This window comes from Phoenix dactylifera, chromosome 8 (assembly GCF_051530095.1).
Source record: "Phoenix dactylifera cultivar Ajwa chromosome 8, Ajwa_hap1_PhDact_Kaust_v1.1, whole genome shotgun sequence".
NCBI lineage: Eukaryota > Viridiplantae > Streptophyta > Magnoliopsida > Arecales > Arecaceae > Phoenix > Phoenix dactylifera.
The window spans coordinates 4,134,324-4,155,483 of NC_143197.1; the positions used below are offsets into that span (position 1 = coordinate 4,134,324).

At 40.7% G+C, this 21,160-nt stretch overlaps 3 protein-coding genes across 4 annotated transcripts; 2 read left to right on the plus strand and 1 right to left on the minus strand.

The window, feature by feature from the left end:
• The first annotated feature begins 322 nt into the window (after positions 1-322).
• On the plus strand, positions 323-5,286 carry TBL35 (TRICHOME BIREFRINGENCE-LIKE 35). Of its 2 annotated transcripts, none has more exons than XM_026808615.4 (6): positions 323-687; positions 1,462-1,723; positions 2,979-3,150; positions 3,653-3,852; positions 3,948-4,097; positions 4,582-5,286. In XM_026808615.4, the coding sequence occupies exons 1-6, from the start codon at positions 483-485 to the stop codon at positions 4,910-4,912; spliced, it is 1,320 nt and encodes a 439-aa protein (XP_026664416.1). In that variant the 5' UTR covers positions 323-482; the 3' UTR covers positions 4,913-5,286. The 2 variants fall into 2 exon arrangements, with proteins under 2 accessions (XP_026664416.1, XP_008804143.1); XM_008805921.6 differs by having other exon boundaries at positions 329-687; positions 1,453-1,723.
• A 5,120-nt stretch (positions 5,287-10,406) lies between these two features.
• LOC103717498 (dehydration-responsive element-binding protein 2B-like) lies at positions 10,407-15,242 on the plus strand. Its single transcript, XM_008805922.5, has 2 exons — positions 10,407-10,677; positions 13,968-15,242. The coding sequence occupies exons 1-2, from the start codon at positions 10,661-10,663 to the stop codon at positions 14,917-14,919; spliced, it is 969 nt and encodes a 322-aa protein (XP_008804144.3). The 5' UTR covers positions 10,407-10,660; the 3' UTR covers positions 14,920-15,242.
• Positions 15,243-17,249: 2,007 nt separating this feature from the next.
• LOC103717499 (copper ion binding protein) lies at positions 17,250-18,416 on the minus strand. The gene has a single exon (XM_039124331.3). The coding sequence runs from the start codon at positions 18,127-18,129 to the stop codon at positions 17,356-17,358; it is 774 nt and encodes a 257-aa protein (XP_038980259.3). The 5' UTR covers positions 18,130-18,416; the 3' UTR covers positions 17,250-17,355.
• Positions 18,417-21,160: the final 2,744 nt, after the last annotated feature.

Below are 21,160 nucleotides of genomic sequence, written 5' to 3' on the forward strand. Positions count from 1 at the left end.
TCAATCATCCCAACTAAAGATACAAAAAACTGGATCACAAAATATTATAAACTACTAAGAATCTCAGTGGATAATTTTCTTTAAAAAAGATAAAAAGAGAGAGCTTGACACGGGCTTAGATTTTAGAATGCGAACGGTCGGGCCAGGGTGGGGGACCTTCCAATGAACTAAAATGTTGAGGCTCCGGAGCATGCGAACGGTCGTTGGTCCACGTCAGCCAACAAATACCGTTCCATTGTCTCATGGGTGGACAGCGGGGTCCACGGCAACCGAGTGACTTTTTATATTATTTTATTTATCTGGATTCTCTCAAGTCTCAATCTCCCCGCAGAGCGTCTGTAAGAAAGAGCCTGAAGAGCGCCTGGCCCTTTTGCTGATCCCAGACTACCGCCATTAAACCCCTTTCCAAAACCCAGGAAACCTTGCTCAAATAGTAAGGAACGACTCTTCTCTCTCTCTCTCTCTCTCTCACGGTATCCAGAATGAAGAAATGGAGCAGGAAGAAGACCCAACTCTCCCTGTTCTTGGCCTTCTTCTCCTTCTTTATGTTCTCCTCTTTTCTCAACGATCACCGCCAGAGCACAACTAGAAAACTGCCGGACTCGAAGCACTCCTCCGTCCAGCCTTCTTTTCCTACATACTTCACCATCAACACCTCCAACCCCGGAACCAAGAAGCCGGTCTTAGGTAGGCCGGTTCCTTTGGAAAAGCTTTACTATTTTCTTGGTTTCTGTGCTTTTTTATTAAAAAAAATGGTTTCCTTGGCTGCGATGTCGATATGAGTTTTGGGGGTGTGGGTGCTTCGATTGATTCACGTTGTGATTGATCTATTTTTTAGAGCTCTTTTTTTTTTTCCTTTTGTTTTTCCGATCTTCTGTGATGAAACTCTGAAATAGATTTGAGTTAGTATGGAATATCTAATAAAGATTTGAAATTTTTTGATTTCTTTTTTTTTCCGCGGAAATGGGTTTCGAAATTTTGGGTATCACTGGTGGTCCCCTGAATTGATGCTTCCAATCTCGTTTGATTTCGCTGGTTTTGACGTTATTGGATTGGTACGTGGATTGATGCTTCGAGTCTTGTTGATTTATTTCGTTTCGAAACTCGTTGGAATGAAATGCTAAAATAAGATTTGGGTTTAGATGTGCTTTGGGTTGGTAATATAATCATCTGGTTTCTATTTGCATCTTTAGTTTTCTACTCTGAAATGGTCAAATTGGATCTCGGGGTTTGACGTGCCTCGAAGTGGTCCATGTATTCATGCATCGGTTATGTTTATTTCCTTGGTTTTCAGATGTCTTTGGGCTGGAAACTTCGATGCTAAAACAGCTATTGGGTTTAAGTGTGCTTTTGATTGGATGCGGAATTACTTGTTAATGCATCAAAATTACGTTGCTTTCTTTAGTTTTTGATCTATTTCCACTCAAATTCTGAAGTGAGTTTGTCATTTAGGTGCTTCAGATTGGTCCAAGGCCTGTGCTTCTGCCCGGAGCTACAAAGGCAAGTCGAATTCAGTGATGGAAAACCAATGGCAGCGTGAGAGCTGGTCAGATGGGTGTGATGTCTTCTCAGGAAGATGGATCTATGATAATATCTCGTACCCTCTGTACGATGAGGGCACATGCCCTTATATGTCTGATCAGCTGGCATGCGGGAAGCATGGCAGGCCGGATAAGGAGTACCAGAAGTGGCGGTGGCAGCCCCATGATTGCAACTTGAAGAGGTATAATTCATAAGAAAGGTGTCTTTTATGTGCTCAGACTGTCATATTCACTGCTGAGGCATGCACAGATTCTTCTTCCAGACAGAGATATGTGTGGTTGGTTTTAGTCACTGCGGTCACAATCTGTATAAGTTGATTAGTGGGTGTTGGTTGGTGATGGGGATACTGCCTTACTAGAACATGCACAATTTGAAATAATGATACTGATATTTTTAATTTAAAATGAAAGGAAATGGAGGAGCTTATCTGTTTTCGTAAATGGGATTGATGAATTTATGAGAAAACTCCATGGCTTCTGGAGGGAGAAACAGGAAGATATGCCAAACAAATCTGTCTTGACAAGATCTGACAGAGAGTGTTAGACACAACCATGATGGATAAGTTGGGTATTTAATGTTGTGATCATTATTGATGCACCTGTCTGAGGATAGATGCTCTTAACTACCGAATCATTATAGTATTGTTGTTTATTCAGATAAATCAGCTAGAATTATAAAGTACTGACTATTGAGTTGTTACTGGTGTAATTTTTGTGTTTTACATTGTGTACTTGTTTGATTCAAGCTTCTTGGGAAACATGTTTGTTCTTTTAGAAATTTATAAAGACACTTGTTCGTGCTTCCTGTTTCATGCATTTGTTTTTGCTTTTAGGTAACTTGCTGTTCACAGAAGTCATCAATGTACTGTCTCTCACTCTCATATAACCATGTTTTAGCTCCAGTTTAGAATGGCTGTTTTGGGTTAAGTATTTTCTTTGCAAATGATTTGTGCTGAGAATGGATGTTCTGTAGATCCACAAAGTTTACGCATTGTATTATTCATCATCAAATGAATAAACTATAAATATGCGAGAGTAACTGCTAGATAATTTTGTTATATGTATATATAGGTTAAATTAATAGGTTGTTTAACTGCTTCTTTCTTATGTGATATAATATTTTGGTCTTTTCTGTTTTATGAAACAATTCCCCATGTGGTTATATATTCTTTTGAGAGGCCTTAGATATTAGATGAAGTGGAACTTTTAACCATGAAGAATCGATATCTATCTACCTTATATTGTTGGCTTATTTTCAACCATTCCTCATGATTTAAAGACTCTTTTAATTCCAGAAGGAACATATCAATTTTAATGTTTGTGGTCCATGTAATAGACACTGCTTACCATGTAATATCATTTTCCTGTTTTAATTAAGGCATGTAAGCAAGGAATGTGTAGGAACAGTTACCAAGATCTATCTTATGTTTTATGAAGGTGGAATGCAACAGAAACGCTGGAGAAGCTGCGAGGCAAGAGGCTGATGTTTGTTGGTGATTCTCTAAACAGAGGCCAATGGATATCCATGGTATGCCTCATACAATCTGTGGTTCTGGCTGACAAGAAATCAATGTCACCCAATGCTGCCTTAACCATATTCAGGGCAGAGGTGAGCTGAATTATTTGTAATTGTAGTCCCTTCTTTTTTAGATGAGATGACATAAGCATACGACAATGTTTATGATCTGAAAAGATAGAATAGCTCCATGATGATCCTTCATTACACAACTGTCTGAAGCAGGGAGGGGTTCACTTTATGTGACAACAGTATCATGATTTGCATGCCATGAAGCATTGAGTAATTTTCAATGATTAACTGGCATATTTCTCTGTTCATACAGAATAAGCTATGTTGATATAGAGAGGTACTGCATAATTATCAATTACTTTCATTACAGTATTATGTTCATACCTATCTGTTGCTCTATTTATAGAGCAAATATTTTGTTTTTCCTATTGGTCTCACAAGCTCGCAAGCTGAAGTTTGCATAATAACGCACTCTTTAGTTCTCTCATATTTGGGGCGCATGTGTTTGATGAACAGGCAATGATTGGGTCTGAAGTGGAAATTGGCAGTCATAGTATCCTAATTGTGATTGTTTGTTGTGCAGGAATACAATGCTTCAGTTGAGTTTTACTGGGCACCGCTGGTTGTAGAATCAAATTCTGATGACCCAGTTAACCACAGATTTGATGACCGGATCATCCAACCAGATTCAATTCTCAAACATGCATCTCAGTGGGAGAAAGCAGATATTCTTGTTTTTAATTCATACTTATGGTGGAGAAGTGGTTCAAAGATAAAGTTACTGTAAGCTTAATTCCAGAACTTGCTCATATATTAAATTACAAAAAAAGGATGTAAGATGGCATAGTTTTTGATGTTTGTTCATAGTTTTAACGCAGATGGAATAGGGATGATGTGATTTGTGAAGAAGCCAATGGACTGGATGCTATGAAGTTGGCCTTAGAGACATGGGCAGATTGGGTTGCATCCAGTGTTGATCCCCTGAGACAGAAAGTATTCTTTGTTACCATGTCACCTACCCATCTCTGGTGAGTTCATAGATTGTATTTGCAGATAGCATGTCATATAGTGTTACTTATGATACTTAAGAAGATTACTAATGATATTAAGATTGGCAAAGTATGCTATCTTATATTTGGAACTAGACCATTAAATTACAAATTTATGAACCACGGGCATTATGAATATCATAGGACAATATGGTACTCCACTATATCATTTTAAAAGATTAACCCATTTTACCAATCTTTCACATGTCCTGTTTTATAGAATGATATAATCATTAATGCTTGTTGCAGCTGTATAGAGAACTTTTGAATCCTTATTCGGCCATCAGTCCTGTGAAGGGCAGCCTCTGGTTATACTCTTTAGCTTTTCTAAATACTCTCTGACTGCTTTAGTTGATCTTTAATCAGTCTATAAAATGATATTATTACCTATGTGGGTTTTGGGATATTTAGTTTGCCAAGGATTTTGAAACTGCATGCTTAACCTCAATCTCATCTTTTCCAGGAGCCAGGAATGGAATCGAGGAAGCGAAGGTAACTGCTTTCACGAGAAAACTCTAATTGAATCAGAAGGTTACTGGGGAAGTGGGTCTGACCTTGATACCATGCGAATGGTAGAGAGCATATTGGACAGGTTGGGGCCAAAGGTTTTGGTTATCAACATTACTCGGCTTTCGGAGTACCGAAAAGATGGGCATCCATCAATCTATAGGAAGTTCTGGGAGACGTTGACCCCCCAGCAACTGGCGAATCCTGTTAGTTATGCTGACTGCATACACTGGTGTTTGCCTGGCGTACCTGATATTTGGAATGAGTTGTTGTTTAATTTTTTGTGAGCTTTGCATACAATATGATTGGTATCTACCTTTGCGAACAATCACGTTAGGGAGTATAATTTCTACATCAATGGAAATGCTGCAATGAGTTGCCATGTGAGGGTCACTTGATGATGCATTCTGAAGGTTAGTATATCGAACATATATACTTAATGTTCTTTTAGTGGCTGCATGTGTTCCGGACATGTGGTATACTGCTAAATACAATTAGCACTCAGTTGTCTTCATGCTGTGATACAAAAAAACATGAATACTGATTGGTTCCTTAGAGTTGGTTTGGCGATTTTAACATGTTCATTAGGGTTGCATATTCTGGTTGTATCTAATGCATGCTTAGAGTCGATTTGTTATTTGAAAACAACAAAAAAGAAAAATCTGTAGAATGGATGAATATTGTCTCCATAAATATCTGTTTATACTAGTACATGATCTCTTGTTGATACCATCGGCTTCTATCTCCTTGCATCTGAATCAAGCAACTGCACCTTCACTCATTTGTATTCGTAGGTGCAAAGACCATGCATCAATTCTTTGTGCCACCACCGACGGCAAAATGTCCAAAAGGTTGTTTGCCTCAAAATTCAGTTCCACTGCCAGTGAAGTAATGTGATCAGATCCTATGTGTAAACTGGCTTCCTGCCCCACATGAGATGTCGACCATAAGACCTCTTATTGTATAAAGGATCTGCTCATCAAACTGGGGAAAAATATCCTGCCTTGGGATCAAGTAAATGTAAAATATATGAAGTCAGCAGGTTGGAAGCAAGAGCTTGGAGTACCTTACTGGTCATCTCTAGGTCAAACAGGAAGACAAAACCAAGACCATTAATTCCTTCAGGATTGAAAACTGAAGGATATGAATGTTTCATATCTTTCATTTTCTTTGCTGCAAGAACTTGGGAACCCAAGCAGGAAGTGGGTGTGAGTGGGTTTGCATGTGGTAAGAGAGGGAGCAAACTTCCAAATAACATAGTTTATGGAAATGCCTTCTGTAATGATATAATAGGAACATATCAATTTGATTATTGCTAGATCAACTTTGATGAGATAGAGAAGGCACATGCAAAGGAAAAGGTGAGATAGAGATTTAAATAGTTAGAAAATAAATGACATTGCTAGATCAACTTTGATGAAATAGAAGTAAAATCGAAGACGTTTGTTCTCTCGAGTCTCGATCATGGGCACAATGAAACAGGAGACAGTGGGAGCAAGATTCTTGAGAGGGTCTGGCAGCTAATTAGGAAGTCCCAGATACCTATGTTTGACTAGAAAATCCTGCTGTATTGAACTTTTTTTTTCTTTCAAACTGAAGTAATGTTAAATAAACTATGATCGTGAAATTGTTAACACATGCATACAGATCCTTGCATCCACTTTTGGTGTTTGGTGAACATGACATCCTATAGCCACTCGTCCATTTTCCATGAATTTATACTGCATAAAAGACAATATGTTAAAGAGGAGAAAACCGAAACGCTGCCTCATATTCTGATGATAAGTAAAATGAGACTATGATGGCCATGGAAAAATTTGCATGATCACAGAGCAGGATGATATGGACAATCTCTTAGTTATATAATTATGATGCAATGAGATTCCATAATAGATATATATGAATGTGGAAGCAAAAAAATAACTCGCTTGTTATAATAGTTAGCTATTTCAATATCCTTGTTTTCCATGACCACCAAGGATACATATACATAAAACCCTCTCCTGAAGCTTCTAAATAGCCTGCATAAGAGCAAAATATATTACAGAGAAATTATATATATTACAAGCAACCCCATGCAAAATTAAGATAGTCTTTCTGAAAATTCTAGTTCTCACCGAATATGATATTTTTGCCCTTTTCTGAGCAGAATCTGCTGCCTCCTTGAGATGAAAACTACTGGGAAGGTTGTGGAAAACACTATATAGAATTTTCTATTGCGTCTCCTGCCAAAAAATGATTAATTTGGTCTCTTGCTCACTTGACAAGATTACAGAAGCCGAACCTCTGGAGGAAGCATATGGCTTATGTTACATAAGAAGATATTCAGTGGCGGTCAAGTCAGTAGTCTTGCTAATTTGAAGGGGAAAAATATTCATACAAATGGATATTGTCGAAAGCTTCATGTAAAGAGCCACCAAGGTGGTAGCACGGTTGGAACGGGGCTAAAATTCTACCGGAGTGGCCCAGGTTCGAAATGCATGGGCATCGATTAAATGTGGGGACCGGATATCCCTTGTTTGGTCAGTCTGGTGGAGTCGCCATCTGGTCCGCCGGTACTGAGATGGCGCTGAGGTGACGTACTCACATGTGGGGCAACCCATGTGTTGAGGAGGGTATGAGTAAGAATGGCCATTCTGTCTACTCACATCGAACATTTTCTGCTGGAAGAGGGGCCAGTAGGAGCCGCTACGCCAGCGGAATTTCACCTCCCCCCTCCTATCTTTTAGTGGAAAAAAAAAAAAAAAAAAAAGCTTCTTGTAAAGTATGTCATCCTTAAGATACTTGAATAACCTGTGACTTTCTAACCCGTAGCATCAAGATGATTGGAAATATTTTAAATCTATGCATTACTTGAAGAAATAATTGGATGAAACAACAAAGAGGAGTACCCACAGTCATCATGTATTCAGTGTTTTAGAATCATCCAATTCTAGTTTTAAGAGCAATGCTGATATATATTTAAGTGTTTGAAAATATGATAAATCTTCTATACAGACAAATGGCCCATTACATACTGTGGTTCCTGAAAAGGTATGGCTGAACAGTGCAGGTGAATCATTGTCAATAATGGGTGAAAAGAAGCTGACAGCAAGCGGACAATCATATTGTCCTTCAGGTAGAGACTCCAAACAGCAATGTGAATCCATCAGTCATCAAAATCCACTGCTTTTTTTGGCATCCAGATATATAAACCTCTCCCGGATGCAAGATTATAGCTGCAATATCGAAGTCACTGGAAGGAATAATAAGACAAATTTATGAAGGGATCCTAGCAAGGGAAGAAAAAAGAAAGCCAAATTGCACACGCCACATCTTAAGCTGATAACAAATCACATTTGTCCCTATCTTCCATTTAAAATTTATAAATAGGTTCTTAGAACAAAAGCAAATGTATGAAAAGACTGTCATCATTAATCTCTGTGAGCTCTATATTATACTAGTTGTGGTGTAGGTACAATTGCATGTGGCCGCTAAAGAATTTAGATGTAGGATAGATCAAAGAATCTAGACATGGGATGGATTTTTGAAGGGATATAGATCATGTTAGAGACCAGTAACCGACAATTGAAATGAAGTGAATTGGGATCAAGAATTCAAGCATAATATAGAATTGGGAGCTGAGGCCATAGTCAATTTCAGCAATAGTGCATATAAATCAATAGCCATTTTCATAAGGAGAAAATCTGACAACAAGAACTCATAGGCGTATTGTGAGGATCTATACAGGCGTGTGTTTAGTCCCACATCGGTTATTCGCTCGGCAGATCTTGGATACTTATACAGGATCATGGAACCCAAATAATACCTTCCGGCTAGCTTTTTTGATTAAGGTCTTGGATTGTTATAAATGATATCAGAGCGGATCCGACCCATAACCTATGTGGACTAGGGGATACTACAACACGGATCCATTGAGGCTGACCACGGGTCGATCGTGGTGTTTGCGATTAGATTTGAATGGATTTAAACTCTTAGCCTGATAAGAACATCAGAACTTGAACAGAGAGAGTATACGATGACCTGTGCGGGCGTGTGTTTAGTCCCACATCGGTTATTCGCTGGGTAGATCTTAGGTACTTATACAGGATAAAGGAATCCAAATAATACATTCCGGCTAGCCATTTTGAGTGAAATTCTGAGTTGTTACACATATGATCATAGAGATATTATGTCTGAACTAAAGGGCAAGAATCCAATGGCAGCGGACACCATTTAGTTTCAGCAACAGCACTGGAAGTGTCTAATCTTGCTCCCACCATTTAGTTTCAGCAACAGCACTGGAAGTGTCTAATCTTGCTCCCACAAAGTAAGTAGACTACTATAACCAACATCAGAGTTTATGTATCACTTACCTCTGAAAGATTATCAGCTAAAAGCTTTGGATTAGGATGGTAAAACAAAAGAGGAGAAAAAAGGGGGCAAAAAGTGTGGCACGAGGGACCTAATTGGTGCCCCTTCTCGAGCCTGTCGTAATCAGCACCATATGAGATGTCAATAGTTTTATAATTTTGTCACACTATTTAATTATCCCAAAATTTAAATCTTTCTGATCCGTCAAAATATGCTGTCAAGTAAAATCTAGTATCACCATAAAAAATGGAAAGGTCAACTAGCACTTATGTTCACACAACCAAATTCCGAATATGTCTCCATCTGAATCTATATCAGGGAAGAATATAAAACTAATGAGGATATGTTTGGAAAATTCAGTAAAATTAGGCTGGATTTTCTATTGGATCATGAATTAGATAGTTTATTTGATAGAGGCTCATATCAACTCCATACCTCCAACCCAAATCCTATAAGAAAAAATTTATTACTGTAGTCCAACGAGCTCATAAATAGAATTTAGGCTAAGATTAGGATATGCCTTTAAAAGAAAATGGGCAGAGCAAACTGACAAGCTCAAATTTTGTAAAAGAATTAGTCTAATTCTGCTAAATTTTCAAATCCTAACTTCTTGTCCAAAAGATTTTCTCGTTTCTACTACACCTCAAAACAATTTCTAATAATATGCATAAGACAATACAATCATAGTGGTTTCTAATATAAACAATTAAATATATTTTTATATAAATTTATTTTCGATGATGGTTAACTAGTTTAGAATTAGTTGTTTAGTTTTACTCAAAAAAATTAATATGTCTAGCTACAATGCATAAAACCAGATTCGATTACCATGGTTCAGTGTAATGCATTTCAGACTAAAATGCATGTCCATAGTTTTAAAGCTCAAAATTATATCACCATTAAAAAAAAAAGCATTTCTACCTTTTTGTATTTTTTTCCTTTTTCTTTTTATAAACAAGTGTACTTTTTTTTTGTGTGGATGGTAACGCACTTTCTAGATTCAAATTCAATACTTTTCCATCCGCAATTCAATCCACCGGCAACCATGTTGACCAAGGGGACCCACAGGAGACCGGGCCATCTCCATCTTAGCTTGACCCGTCCCCTTTCCTCGCATCAATTCCTGTTCAAATATTAAAAATAAATATAAAAATTTCAAGCCTTCCTTGGCAAACGGATAGGGTTGCTGACCACCGCACCCGTGCGACGTGTTATTCTTACTCGCTCCTCGCGTTACTCGATGCTTCGGGGTCAAGAAAGCGATACGTAGCAGCGGCTCGTCGCGCTTCCGGAATGTTCGGCGTACACGTGCCAACGGCTACGGCTGGTTCCTGGACACGGCACGGCCCACGTCACCCCGATATTTCCTGCGGCGTGAACCAGGCAATCCCCTTTCGGAACCATCCGGATCGGCGAGTCCTATAAATAGAGGTGGCGCCCTCGGGTTCTCGATGTTTCCTTCGTCGCCAAGCACCCAAGCACCCCAACTGTCTTCAGAAGAGCCGGGGAAAAATTATTAAAAAAGAAAAGAAAAAAAAACTCTGCCGAGAAGCCCTATAAGAAACCCTAGAAGAATACCGCAGCCGCCAAGAAAGGAAGACGCCCTAGAAGAATATCACAGAGATAGAAGAAAAGACTAAGGGGATCTAGAAGAAGATCACAAGACGGGGAGAAGAGTAGAGATGGCCGAGCCAGAGAGGTGAGAAATCTTGTTCTAATTTCTGTGATTTGTTTTAGCAAACTAATTCTAGTGATTTGGATTCTGTCTTTCTTTGCTCAATCTGTTTTCGCTTGGCTTGCTATTTCTTTTCTGTTTTTTTTTTTTTTTTTGATCTGCGACGAGGGTTTGAGTTATTTTGCTCCCTTCTTCCGTTACATAGTGTTTAATTTGATAGGTTTTGTCGGGGATTTGGGGGGTTTTAAGGTTGTTCTTTGATCTGGGACCAGGGTTTGAGTTATTTTCGTCCTTTCTTTACGTCCCATAGTGATCAATTTGATAGTCTTTGTCTGGGATTTGGGGGTTTTTTAAGCCTTTACTTGTTTCGCGTGGATCCTGGGGGCCTTGGGGTTTAGGCTTCGAGTTTGATTTGGTTTTCATGTCATCAAGTTAGCTGGATGCGGATGTTCTTTTGAGGACCGGAGTTCTGGTCTTACTGAAGAGGGAAAACTAATTCCAGATTACCGAGTTGGGAATGTTTCTTGAAACTGAGTAGAACCAGGCCTCCATCTTAAGTGGTAATCTAGACCGGTGTGTCAGATTGCTGGTTCTGAAACTTTTAGGTATTCGATAGTTTTCTGCCCTCTGATTGCCTGTGGTAGTTATCATCATTTTAAAGAAAGTACACGAGGAAGATGATGAGGACGTAGCAGTTAAACTTTATGCTGTGAGAGATAGTAAAAGTTGTTAATTCCTTGAAAACCTAAAAATAAGAGGAAGGCTATCATATGGAGAAAGTTGTAAAGTTCATTGAAGATGGGTTATTGTTCGTGCCATTGATCCAACCTCCTCCCCCTTACGTTGGGGTGAGATTGGGGAGTTGCAAGTTCACTGACATTTGGTAGTTTGTCTCTTTTTCAAGAAGGCCCGTTATGCTCATCAATCTAGGTAGAATTTGCCAACCAAGTGTTCTTGCTTGTAGTTTACTTTATAGTGCAGATAAGTGTGGTTTTGAGAGACGAGGTTATAGAGTTACATGCTGTCCAGCCATGGATGATTTGGGACTGTTTTGAGGTTCGAAAGAAACTGTGTTGAATTTTCACTTTGCAGAGATGCACGTTAATATGCATATTATGCTGGTGGAGAGTGGCTGTCTATTGGCTTAGAAGGAAGGGTTGAGATACATGTATGACACATGTTTGATAAAGAAAAATAATCAGTTTGTGATGATTGACTTTCTAGTTTTGGTGACTCAATCATGCTCAATGCTGTGTGTTATATCAAAATGATTATGAAGAGATGGAAGTACACGAGATGTATATGAGTTGAATTTCTATGGTGACTTTCTTTAAACATTCATAATAAGCATTTGTGACTTGACTTTTTTTCCTAAAGGGTTCTGGGACTGCATGAAAACATTTGTGATGAGATTTGACATGGGAACATGTTTGTATTTTGATAGTAAGATCGACTTCTCATTTCCAAAACAGTCTAAAAGTTGTGCAATTGAAGTAGTGATCAATGAAATCATTTGCTACATATGATTCTAGGGATGAGTGCTGATTTAGAGAGACTTATTGTCCAAAGGCATGCTGATGAACAATCAAGGACTAACTTCAAAAATAAAGTTGTGTGTGTAAAGGTCAAAGAAAGTTTCCAGGATCGAAGGAGGAGTCGGAATAGGTAATTCATCAAGGTTTTAGAATGTTGGGATTGTGTAAAATGAATATAGATATCCTCCTAATCTCAGCGAATGCAAGATTGAGTGTACTCCTAGCATGATGAATCTGCTTGTAGGTGAGGGAACAGTGCATGTGCAGTGTCCTTTTTATTTTTTTATTTTTTGCCCCCATTACTTAATGGTTGGTAGCATATGTTTACTTAAGAAGAATGTGCCATAGAAAAGACAGTAAGAAGTAAAGAATGTTAATGGAACACAATTTCCTATGATCCAGCAATTTACCTACTCTTCTGTTCAATCTAATAAGTTATAACAAAGAGGTGCTGAACCTTGTCTCATTGTCTTACAATCCAAGTGGATGACTTTCCTCTGACGTCCCTGAAGCCCTATTTAGAGGGAATGTTGAAGGGTATGAAGGCATAAGATATTTAACAATGTTTTTGTGCTCTTGGATGGTCACCGTATGCTTTTCTATGATTTACCGTGCTTTTCTCTCATCACTCTGGTTAAATTGCTGATTTGTGGAGGTCTGCAGATTTTTGCTCATCATTTTTTTACTTGGCACTTGTTTTTCCATGGCATATTCATATTGGTTTATGGGGTTTATCCAGGGTCGGAGGACGAATGGAGATGAGAGGGAGGAAAGGGGAGAGGGAGAGGGAGAGGGTTGGGCTTTTAAAGTCTGTCCTTTTTTTTTCCTTTTTTCTTTCTTTTCTCTCTAATTTTCCAATTATTTTAAATTTTTTATAGTAATTTAAGCTGCACAATTATACTTTTTTATTCTGATTGATCACATGCTTTACTATTGTATTGCATCTGTGCTGTGATATCCGTGGAAATAGAGTTTGGAGCAACAAGGGCTGGGTGTATTGATTGCATCAGGTCACTAGGTATGGACATTGATAAACTTAATTCTCCAGTCTTTCTCTCTTCTTTTTTTTTGTGGATTCATGTGGAACTTCCCTCCAGATCAATAACTTCTTATAGTTGTGCCCCAAGGAAATGTGTCAAGGACATGGAAATGGATTGAGGCCTCCAGTTGAGAGAAACATTGGTTAAAACAAAATATGTTGTTTAGGTGTGCTCAAACCATTAAAAAGAACCTGGCCTTCTGCAACCAAAATCAGGTAGTGGTAATTGTCTCCTTGAACCAGGGAACTAGCTTTCCAACAAATGCAGAGGTCTTGGTGTTGTATGCTCAGTACGCGTGAAGATTTTTCTATCCATGCTACCCAGGCTTTGTTCTAGTTGCAAATGACACCCAGAGATGGTGACCAGAGAGTGTCATTCAGATGTGAATTTTGAAGACATTAAGAACATCTATATAATATACCCAGGTTTATTGGAGAAAGGATTGATAGTTGAATGCCCTATTTTGGTCTGTTGTCCTTTGGATAACTTCATCATCATGGGCGCCTTGCAATGCAGATTCTTTTTGATACAGTTACCAAGTAGATGTGTGTGTGTGTGTGTGAGAGAGAGAGAGAGAGAGAGAGAGAGATAAATTTGGGAATTTATTTCTGAGGTTGGTGCCTTCTGCTCTCTCTGTAGCTTTTCTCATGATCATACCTTGTTGTCAAAGGTTATTTCCAAGTGATGTGCTTTTGTTTCATGTCAGCGTACTGAACATTTTCTGTTTTTTTTTTCCCAGGAAGAAGAGAGTCCGAAGGAGTCATAATGGGCCTAATTCCGTTGCAGAAACTATTGCCCGGTGGAGAGAGCAGAACAGCCAGCTGGAATGCTCTTTCAATGGCGAGAAACGAGCACGGAGAGCGCCTGCAAAGGGTTCAAAGAAGGGTTGCATGAAAGGCAAAGGAGGGCCAGACAATGCACACTGCAAGTATCGTGGTGTAAGGCAGCGTACGTGGGGCAAGTGGGTTGCTGAAATCCGAGAACCCAATCGAGGCAGTCGCCTGTGGCTAGGGACTTTCCCTACTGCCCTGGAAGCTGCTCTTGCTTATGATGAAGCTGCAAAGGCTATGTATGGCCCCTATGCCCGTCTCAATCTTCCGCAGTTCAATGGTGCTGCCAACGCTCAGGCGACAACTTCAGGATCGTGCGAATCTACCACCACATCACATCACTCTGATGTCTCTCATGATTGGAGCCCTCGGTCACCTGAGGTCAAAGTGCCCAAGAAAGAACTAGAGGAGGAGATTAGAAATGATAGCCTGCCACCTGCACCAGTGGGTGCTGCTGCAAAGGTGGAGCAGCCTGGTGAGGAGTTGTTTGGGCCCCGGGATCAGCTGGAGGATCTTCCGGAAGATATGTTCGACATTGGAGACATGTTGAGGATGATGGATGCTGACCCGACAAATAGGGGCGTTGGCGGCGAGCATACGGACGGGAGAACAGGCCATTCTGGTGATGTTGATGCTGACATCAACTGGCAACTTAGCAGCCCTTCTGCTCTCTCGTTCCAGTTGCAGAATCCGGATGCTAAGCTGCTGGGAAGTCTGCATCATATGGAACAAAACCCCATTGCCATGGATTATGGTTATGATGATTTTGTCAGCCAGCTGGAGCAGGATTGGAAGTATGGGCTGCCTGATGATGATCCGGGGATGTGGGAGATGGGATATCCTGAGTCGGACTTGTTTTAACGTGATTCTGATGGAGGCAAAGTCCGGCGGTTCTGTCACCCAAGTGCTACTGAAGTAGTTTGGAGTTCTGATATCTGACCGTTCTTTTATTCATGAAAACTGACGGGCTTCAGCTAGTTCGCACTGTTTTTTTAAAGTATGGGGACTGAGCTTGTGGCACTGTCAGTATAGCTTTGTCTATTATCCGTTTTGCTTTATTTTGATATTATGTTTCAGGGACAATACTAGATCATACACCTAGTTCATTTTGTACGTTGGAGCTTTCTAAGCATCGAGTTAATCAACTCTGTATATAACGGAATGGAACGAGGTTTACAAGAAAAGCAAGTAGTAGCTTGATGTTTTCGTGTAGAATCAGGTGCCTGATGAAAATACAAATTTTGTGTGTTTGCACCATATCCTGCTTGAACTCTATTTGACTTGGACAGCACCATATCCTGCTTAAACTCAAATAGCCTTTGACAGCGTCCGCTTCTATGATGACTTGCCTATAGCAGTCGGATATTGGTGCCAAACATGGTGGGTTCGATGGCATCAAGTTTGGAAAAATTAATTTTTATATAAATATGATAGAATAAAATTTGAATATCGAAATAAGAGTTAGAATTAGATTTTGGAAAATGAGACATCTCCCTTCTTGTTTGGGGGAAGGGGCAAGGGTCAATCACTCGTTCCCATTATCATTCCCGCGTTGAGAGATACCGGTAGCGGGAGATTAGGAGTTAAACCTGCTTCCAGCTAAAAATTGGCTTTTCCAACTTTTGATAGTAGAGACCTTATCATAAAATAATAACTTGGCTGTGAGCCTGTGATATTCGCACCATTTTGAGCATGGACGTCAACCAAAAAGAGAGTCCAAATCCATATCTCTTCTACCAAGCAAATAGGAAGACTGGATAAGAACCATCTTACCTTTGAAACTAGAAAGCAAAACAAAGTTGTGGTGACTATATTTGAACTTTGAAGATTTCTCATGCTAATTTGTTCAACATGTGTGATGGTATCCACTCAAAGACTGCAATGGATCTATTGGTGAAAAGTAGTTGGATATTGCTACCTGCTATCCAACTGGAGAGACAGGGGAAACCGCTAACCATGTCAGTGTTGGATAATTTGACAAGAAAGGCAACAAATAAGTAGATTCTGCAGAAATATTGGTGTTGCTCAGTCCATGAGCTGAGGAATTGTGTACTATAATATATATCAACGAGAAGTTAAGGAATCTGCAGCACATTTTCTCAGCAACCACTCTGAGAGGAAAAAAAAAAAAACACTGAACTTGGGAATGTTAATTATGTTGATAATATTAGCAAGGATGAAGAAAACCAGTCTGAATAAAACCACAGATTTTTTCCACACCATTAACCAATTAAGATTTTGTCTGTGAAACAAGGATTATGAAAGAAACAATTTCTGTTCACCATCAACATGTTTCTTCTTTTCAACCATTCACTCAATTACACTATGAATATTTTCATATTTACGTTTTTTTTTTCTTCTTTTTACTCCTTTCTTCTTCCTCTTCATTGTTTTTGCCTCACTTTTCCGAATATGAAAATGTCATCTTCTTAATATTCTTTTAGCAGTCAGAGCATCAACCTACAGCCATCCTTCTCTTTCGAACTCAACTGATTTTTACTTTTTAGAAGAATCAAATCTGAATTTTGCATCTCTCCATATTTTTGTCTTCAATACTTTCTGTCATCCATTGAAACATAAAGCCAGTCCAATTTGCATCTATTTTTATGACTTGATGATTAAGTCTGTATTTGCTCCAAAACTCTTTCAGGGCAATGCAGCCTGACGATTGGTTACACCAAAACACCCCCCTTTATATGCATAAAACGCCTCTAAACTCCTAAAGTAAACCACATCCATCTACATGAACGAAACATACCATGTAGAAATAATTACACAGTAAGTGCTCTGCCTCTAAATTTGATTAAATGATCACAGGTAAGTACAAGTCTTTTTTTGTTCCTCAGAAATAAAGTATAAAAGTCTATGAAAATCCATAAAATAGGAATCCCTTTCCAGAATTCTAAGTTGAAACTTTCCACCATCAAAGCCAGTGATGTTGCGAAACATGCATCTAATCACATTTTCACATCGATGCAGAGACACAAGATATTTACACCAGTTATTTGACCATGACATCTTGTATTCAACTTGTAACACCTAAGACATAACCGATATCCAAGTTGTAGGAGTTGCAAAAGGTTTAACATCTTATTAATTAATGAAATTCCAAAAGAGAACCCATTTCGAGATTTATGCAGCATCGTGCTTCAAAATCCTTCAACTAAAACATCAGAATGCAAGAGAATAGATTAAGGAACTCCAACCATTCATCAGAGATCAAATATTAAAAAGAAATCCATAATCTCTGAGCTCAAGAAACCTCGTTTGTTTCGAGAAAAAGAAGAACTCGTTTCTTCACCGTAGCTTCTCCTTCACAGTGTACTTCTTGGCAGCCTCCCTGACCTTCTCGATGTAGCCCTCAATCGGCGGCGTTAGCGTGGCCATGTACCGGTTCGCCGGGAAGGGCGTGAAGTCCGGGACCAGCGCCGCCTCCCGGAGGTGGTCCGGCAGGGCGGCGATGGCCTCCTTCTTGAGCCGGAGGAGCGTCGTCTCCGCCGCCTGCCGGGCCCGGTGCTTCCGCATCAGCACCCGGCTGTATTCCTTGGCGAGCCGGCGACCATCCTCCACCGTAAGCTCGTACTTTGGGATGGTCTCCTTGTCGACGAGGCCCAGGGTGATGAGATCCAGCCCTGGGGTCCCCATGATGATGGGCTCCTCCTCGGGGGCGGCGCTGCGGCCCTTAGCGCGCGCCTTCTGCTGGTCGATCTCGCGCTGGCGCTCTTTGGAGATGAGGCCGAGCCTCTCGCGCTCGGCCTCGCGGGCGCGCTCCTTGGCGGTGAGGTGGCGGACCGGGGTGGGGGCGTTGAGGCAGGAGTCGACCATGCGGTTGAGGCGCTCGATGGCCTCGTTCCGCGCGCGGCCGCCTCCACGGGAAGGGGAGGAGTCGCCGCCGCCAGGCTGCTTCCTGCGGACGGTGGAGCGCTTCAGGGGCTGGCCGGACTTGAGCTTGCCCTTGCCCTTGGCAGTGCCGCTCACCGGAGAGCGCTGAAGGAGCTGGTGGCTGGAGGACGGGATCAGGGTTTTGAGGGAGGCGATCAGGCTCGAGGAGGAACTAGGGTTTCGCAGCATCTTCTCCCCCGATGGAAATGGCTAGGGTATGGCGAGATGGAAAGATGGGGGTTAGGGGTTTTCCTTCATATTCGATTAATTAAAGAATTGTTTTTACAAATAAGACCCTGTAAGATATGGATTTTGCCAAATTTCTCACGCTCGATCCACGTGACTGTGAAATTGGAGGCCAATCATGTCTCCCACAACTCCCTTTGCTCCTCCTAATGACAGATAGATAGTCCGCGTCGCTTCAGGCCTTACCATGGCGACGAGCCATTGAAGGGCGTAAAACGAACCATTTTGGCCACGTGATAGCAGCCTCTGGGTTACGCGAACTTCTTGGGAGCATGTAACCGGCTTCTTAGCGCGTTACTAGATGGGATTCGGTCATGAGGTTCCGGTTTCTTGAGCTTGATCTTCTTGGGCTTGGTATAGAACTTCTTCCGCGGGCTTGGCCTTCTTTTTCTATAACGAAGTCTGCCCAGTGATTTGGGCCTTTTGTAATGAGATCTTCTCGGCCATGCAAAATGGTCTGTTTGGATCCTAAGCTGTCTTGCTTTGTAATCAGATATTTAAATATTAAAATAATGAACTTTTCCACTCATATCTTATTTTTTTATGATGCTTAAGTGTTTAATTTTTCACTCAAGTGTTGGAGGTCGTCTTTCACACGTCGAGATCGACTGAATGAGGCCGAAGCACTTTTGCAAATAGATTCAAGTATTTAAGGTCGTCTAGCGGATGCCGAGGTCGATTGAATAAGGCCGAAGTCCGTTTGCAAATAGGCTCAAGTATTTAAGGTCATCCAGCGAACATCAAGGTTGGTTGAATAATGTCGAAGCAGTGGACTCCAGTCCTTTGTGGGCCTCCTCCAAGCCTTTGACTATAGTTCTCGGCGTTGTTAGGCTAAGGTAATGGACTACAATTCTTTTGGAGTTGGCTTTCGGAGAGGCTTGTAGTATCTACAATTTTCTACGGCCAAGGTGGTGGACTTCAATCCTTCATGGCCTTCAAGCCTCTGCCCCCAGATTTCAAGGATCAGACTACGATCCTTGGTAGCCAACGGGCCTCTGCCCCCAGTCTCAGAGCTTGGACTATGGTCCTTGGTGGCTAACGAGCCTCTGTTCCTCGATCTTAAGGGTTGGACTACTATCCTTGGTGGCTGACGGATCTCTAACACCTAGGTATTAGGTTGTCATGCCTCCTCCCATCCGAGCCTAGGTTGTGCTAGGACTTTTGAATGAAGGTCTTAGTTAGGATGTCTCTACCTTCAAAGTCGCTTTTATGAAAAACATACGACTTGTTACACTTTGATTTTTTGGGCCAACCCTTGGAGAAGAATTGAAACATAATTTTATTAATTCTCTGTAATAAAAGGTACAAAATCTAGTAATATGACTATTATTGGTTGTGTGCTCTAAGATTGTCAGGGTTTTACTTTCAAGATATGGGCACCCCTCCGAGTTTCTCGAGCTCGGTTACTCGATGTGGGCAGTCCTTACTCTATGGATTTCTTCCGCTTGGATAGCTTGATCATTGGCCTCTTAATTTGAAGCACCCAATTCTTCAGCTATAAATCCTCCAGAGATTATAGTGATTACCCCGGTATGTGGCCGATCATCACTTCATCTTTCACAAGTCTCGTTATCTTGCCGGTCTCCCTCTTTTCAGTAGAAGCCTTCATCCTTCGAGCCCAGCATAGATAATGCAGGTCTTTGATCTCAATCAAGATTTGAGCCCTTAGGATGTGAAGAGGAATATACTTTTAGAAAGAAAAAGAGCACGTGGGAGAAAAAAAGAGTTTGGAAGAATGGAGAGTAGTGTTCTATTAGAGAATTATTACAACTTCTTGCTCGGTTGTTTAGCCAATAAAATACATTCTCACTCTTTCCATAAAATTCTAAAAAAACACCTACTTACTTTCCAAATATATAGTCCCCTAAAAATTTAGTTCATCTCTGGCTCTTTAGGGTCCTTTTTGTTGCGGGAACGGCGCTTTGGCCGGAGCCTCACGCAACAGCATAGCCCACATTAAGCTAGCAGAGAAAGAGGATTGCGTTCCTCCCGAGGTATTGTCCGCTTTGGGCGCTCCGGCCCGCGCGTCCAGCGCTGACGGGGGGAGACCAATGCCCTCACGGTTTTGCCCTTCAAAAGGCGCCTCGAGAGGAAAGAATTTTCACCCTCCTTTTACGGCACAGAACCTTTCTGCTACTAGCCGATGTGGGACTATGTTCAGGTCCCCCCCCCCCCCCCCCCAACACTTTTAATAAGGAAAATATGCATCAAGTATTCGATGGAATTGCATGAAATGCTCGGTATGTGACAAATGTGGTGTAATTAATGCAGCTTAAGCCAAACCTAAAGTCTCACCCTTTTGACCAGTTCATTGAGAAATGTGGTGTAATGCAGCTTAAGTCAAACCTGAAGTCTTGCCCTTTTGACCAGTCCATTGACATCCTAGTCGTCATTTTGTATCAGTATCACTCTCATTGATATGATATATAGAAGAGCAATGATATCGTGAATCAAAAAGACCCAGCTCTCGTTACCTTGTTCAATATATCTATATAAATTGATATATAGCAAGAAATTTGCTTATATAATATTGACAGGGTTGGAAATGGACCAAGACTAGTCATGTTTCTATATGGCCTAGACCCGACTTGGAGAACCCAAGCTTCTTCCTCGCATGGTGCAAGGAGAGATATGGAGATGGCAAGATCTCAATGGCGGCGATGGAGCCTGAGCATGGAGCCCAAGCACAATAGAGGTGGAGGGAGATACAAGGGAAGGAGGATCTCTGCAGGGAGCATTGGACGCAGGTTGAAAAATTTTTCATTGAGCAAGAAAAATAGAACAAGAAAAAGAAAGAAAAAGAAAAAACTAAGATACGATCTTTCTGTCTCAATCTTGGTCGCAACAAATTCTGAAGCTTACCAGCTTCACTTTGAACATCGACGCCACCTCCAACCAAGGTACAACAATCACTCATTCCTCCTCTAACTTTCTCTCCTCTCTCCCATATCCCTAAGAAGTGGCTCCAAATCGG

Coding starts and splice junctions, on each gene's coding strand:
- TBL35 (XM_008805921.6), top strand. CDS start 483: ATGAAGAAATGGAGCAGGAAGAAGACCCAACTCTCCCTGTTCTTGGCC. Junction 688..1,452: donor AACCAAGAAGCCGGTCTTAG/GTAGGCCGGTTC, acceptor TTTGTCATTTAG/GTGCTTCAGATTGGTCCAAG. Junction 3,151..3,652: donor TAACCATATTCAGGGCAGAG/GTGAGCTGAATT, acceptor TTTGTTGTGCAG/GAATACAATGCTTCAGTTGA.
- LOC103717499 (XM_039124331.3), bottom strand. CDS start 18,129: ATGCTGCGAAACCCTAGTTCCTCCTCGAGCCTGATCGCCTCCCTCAAA.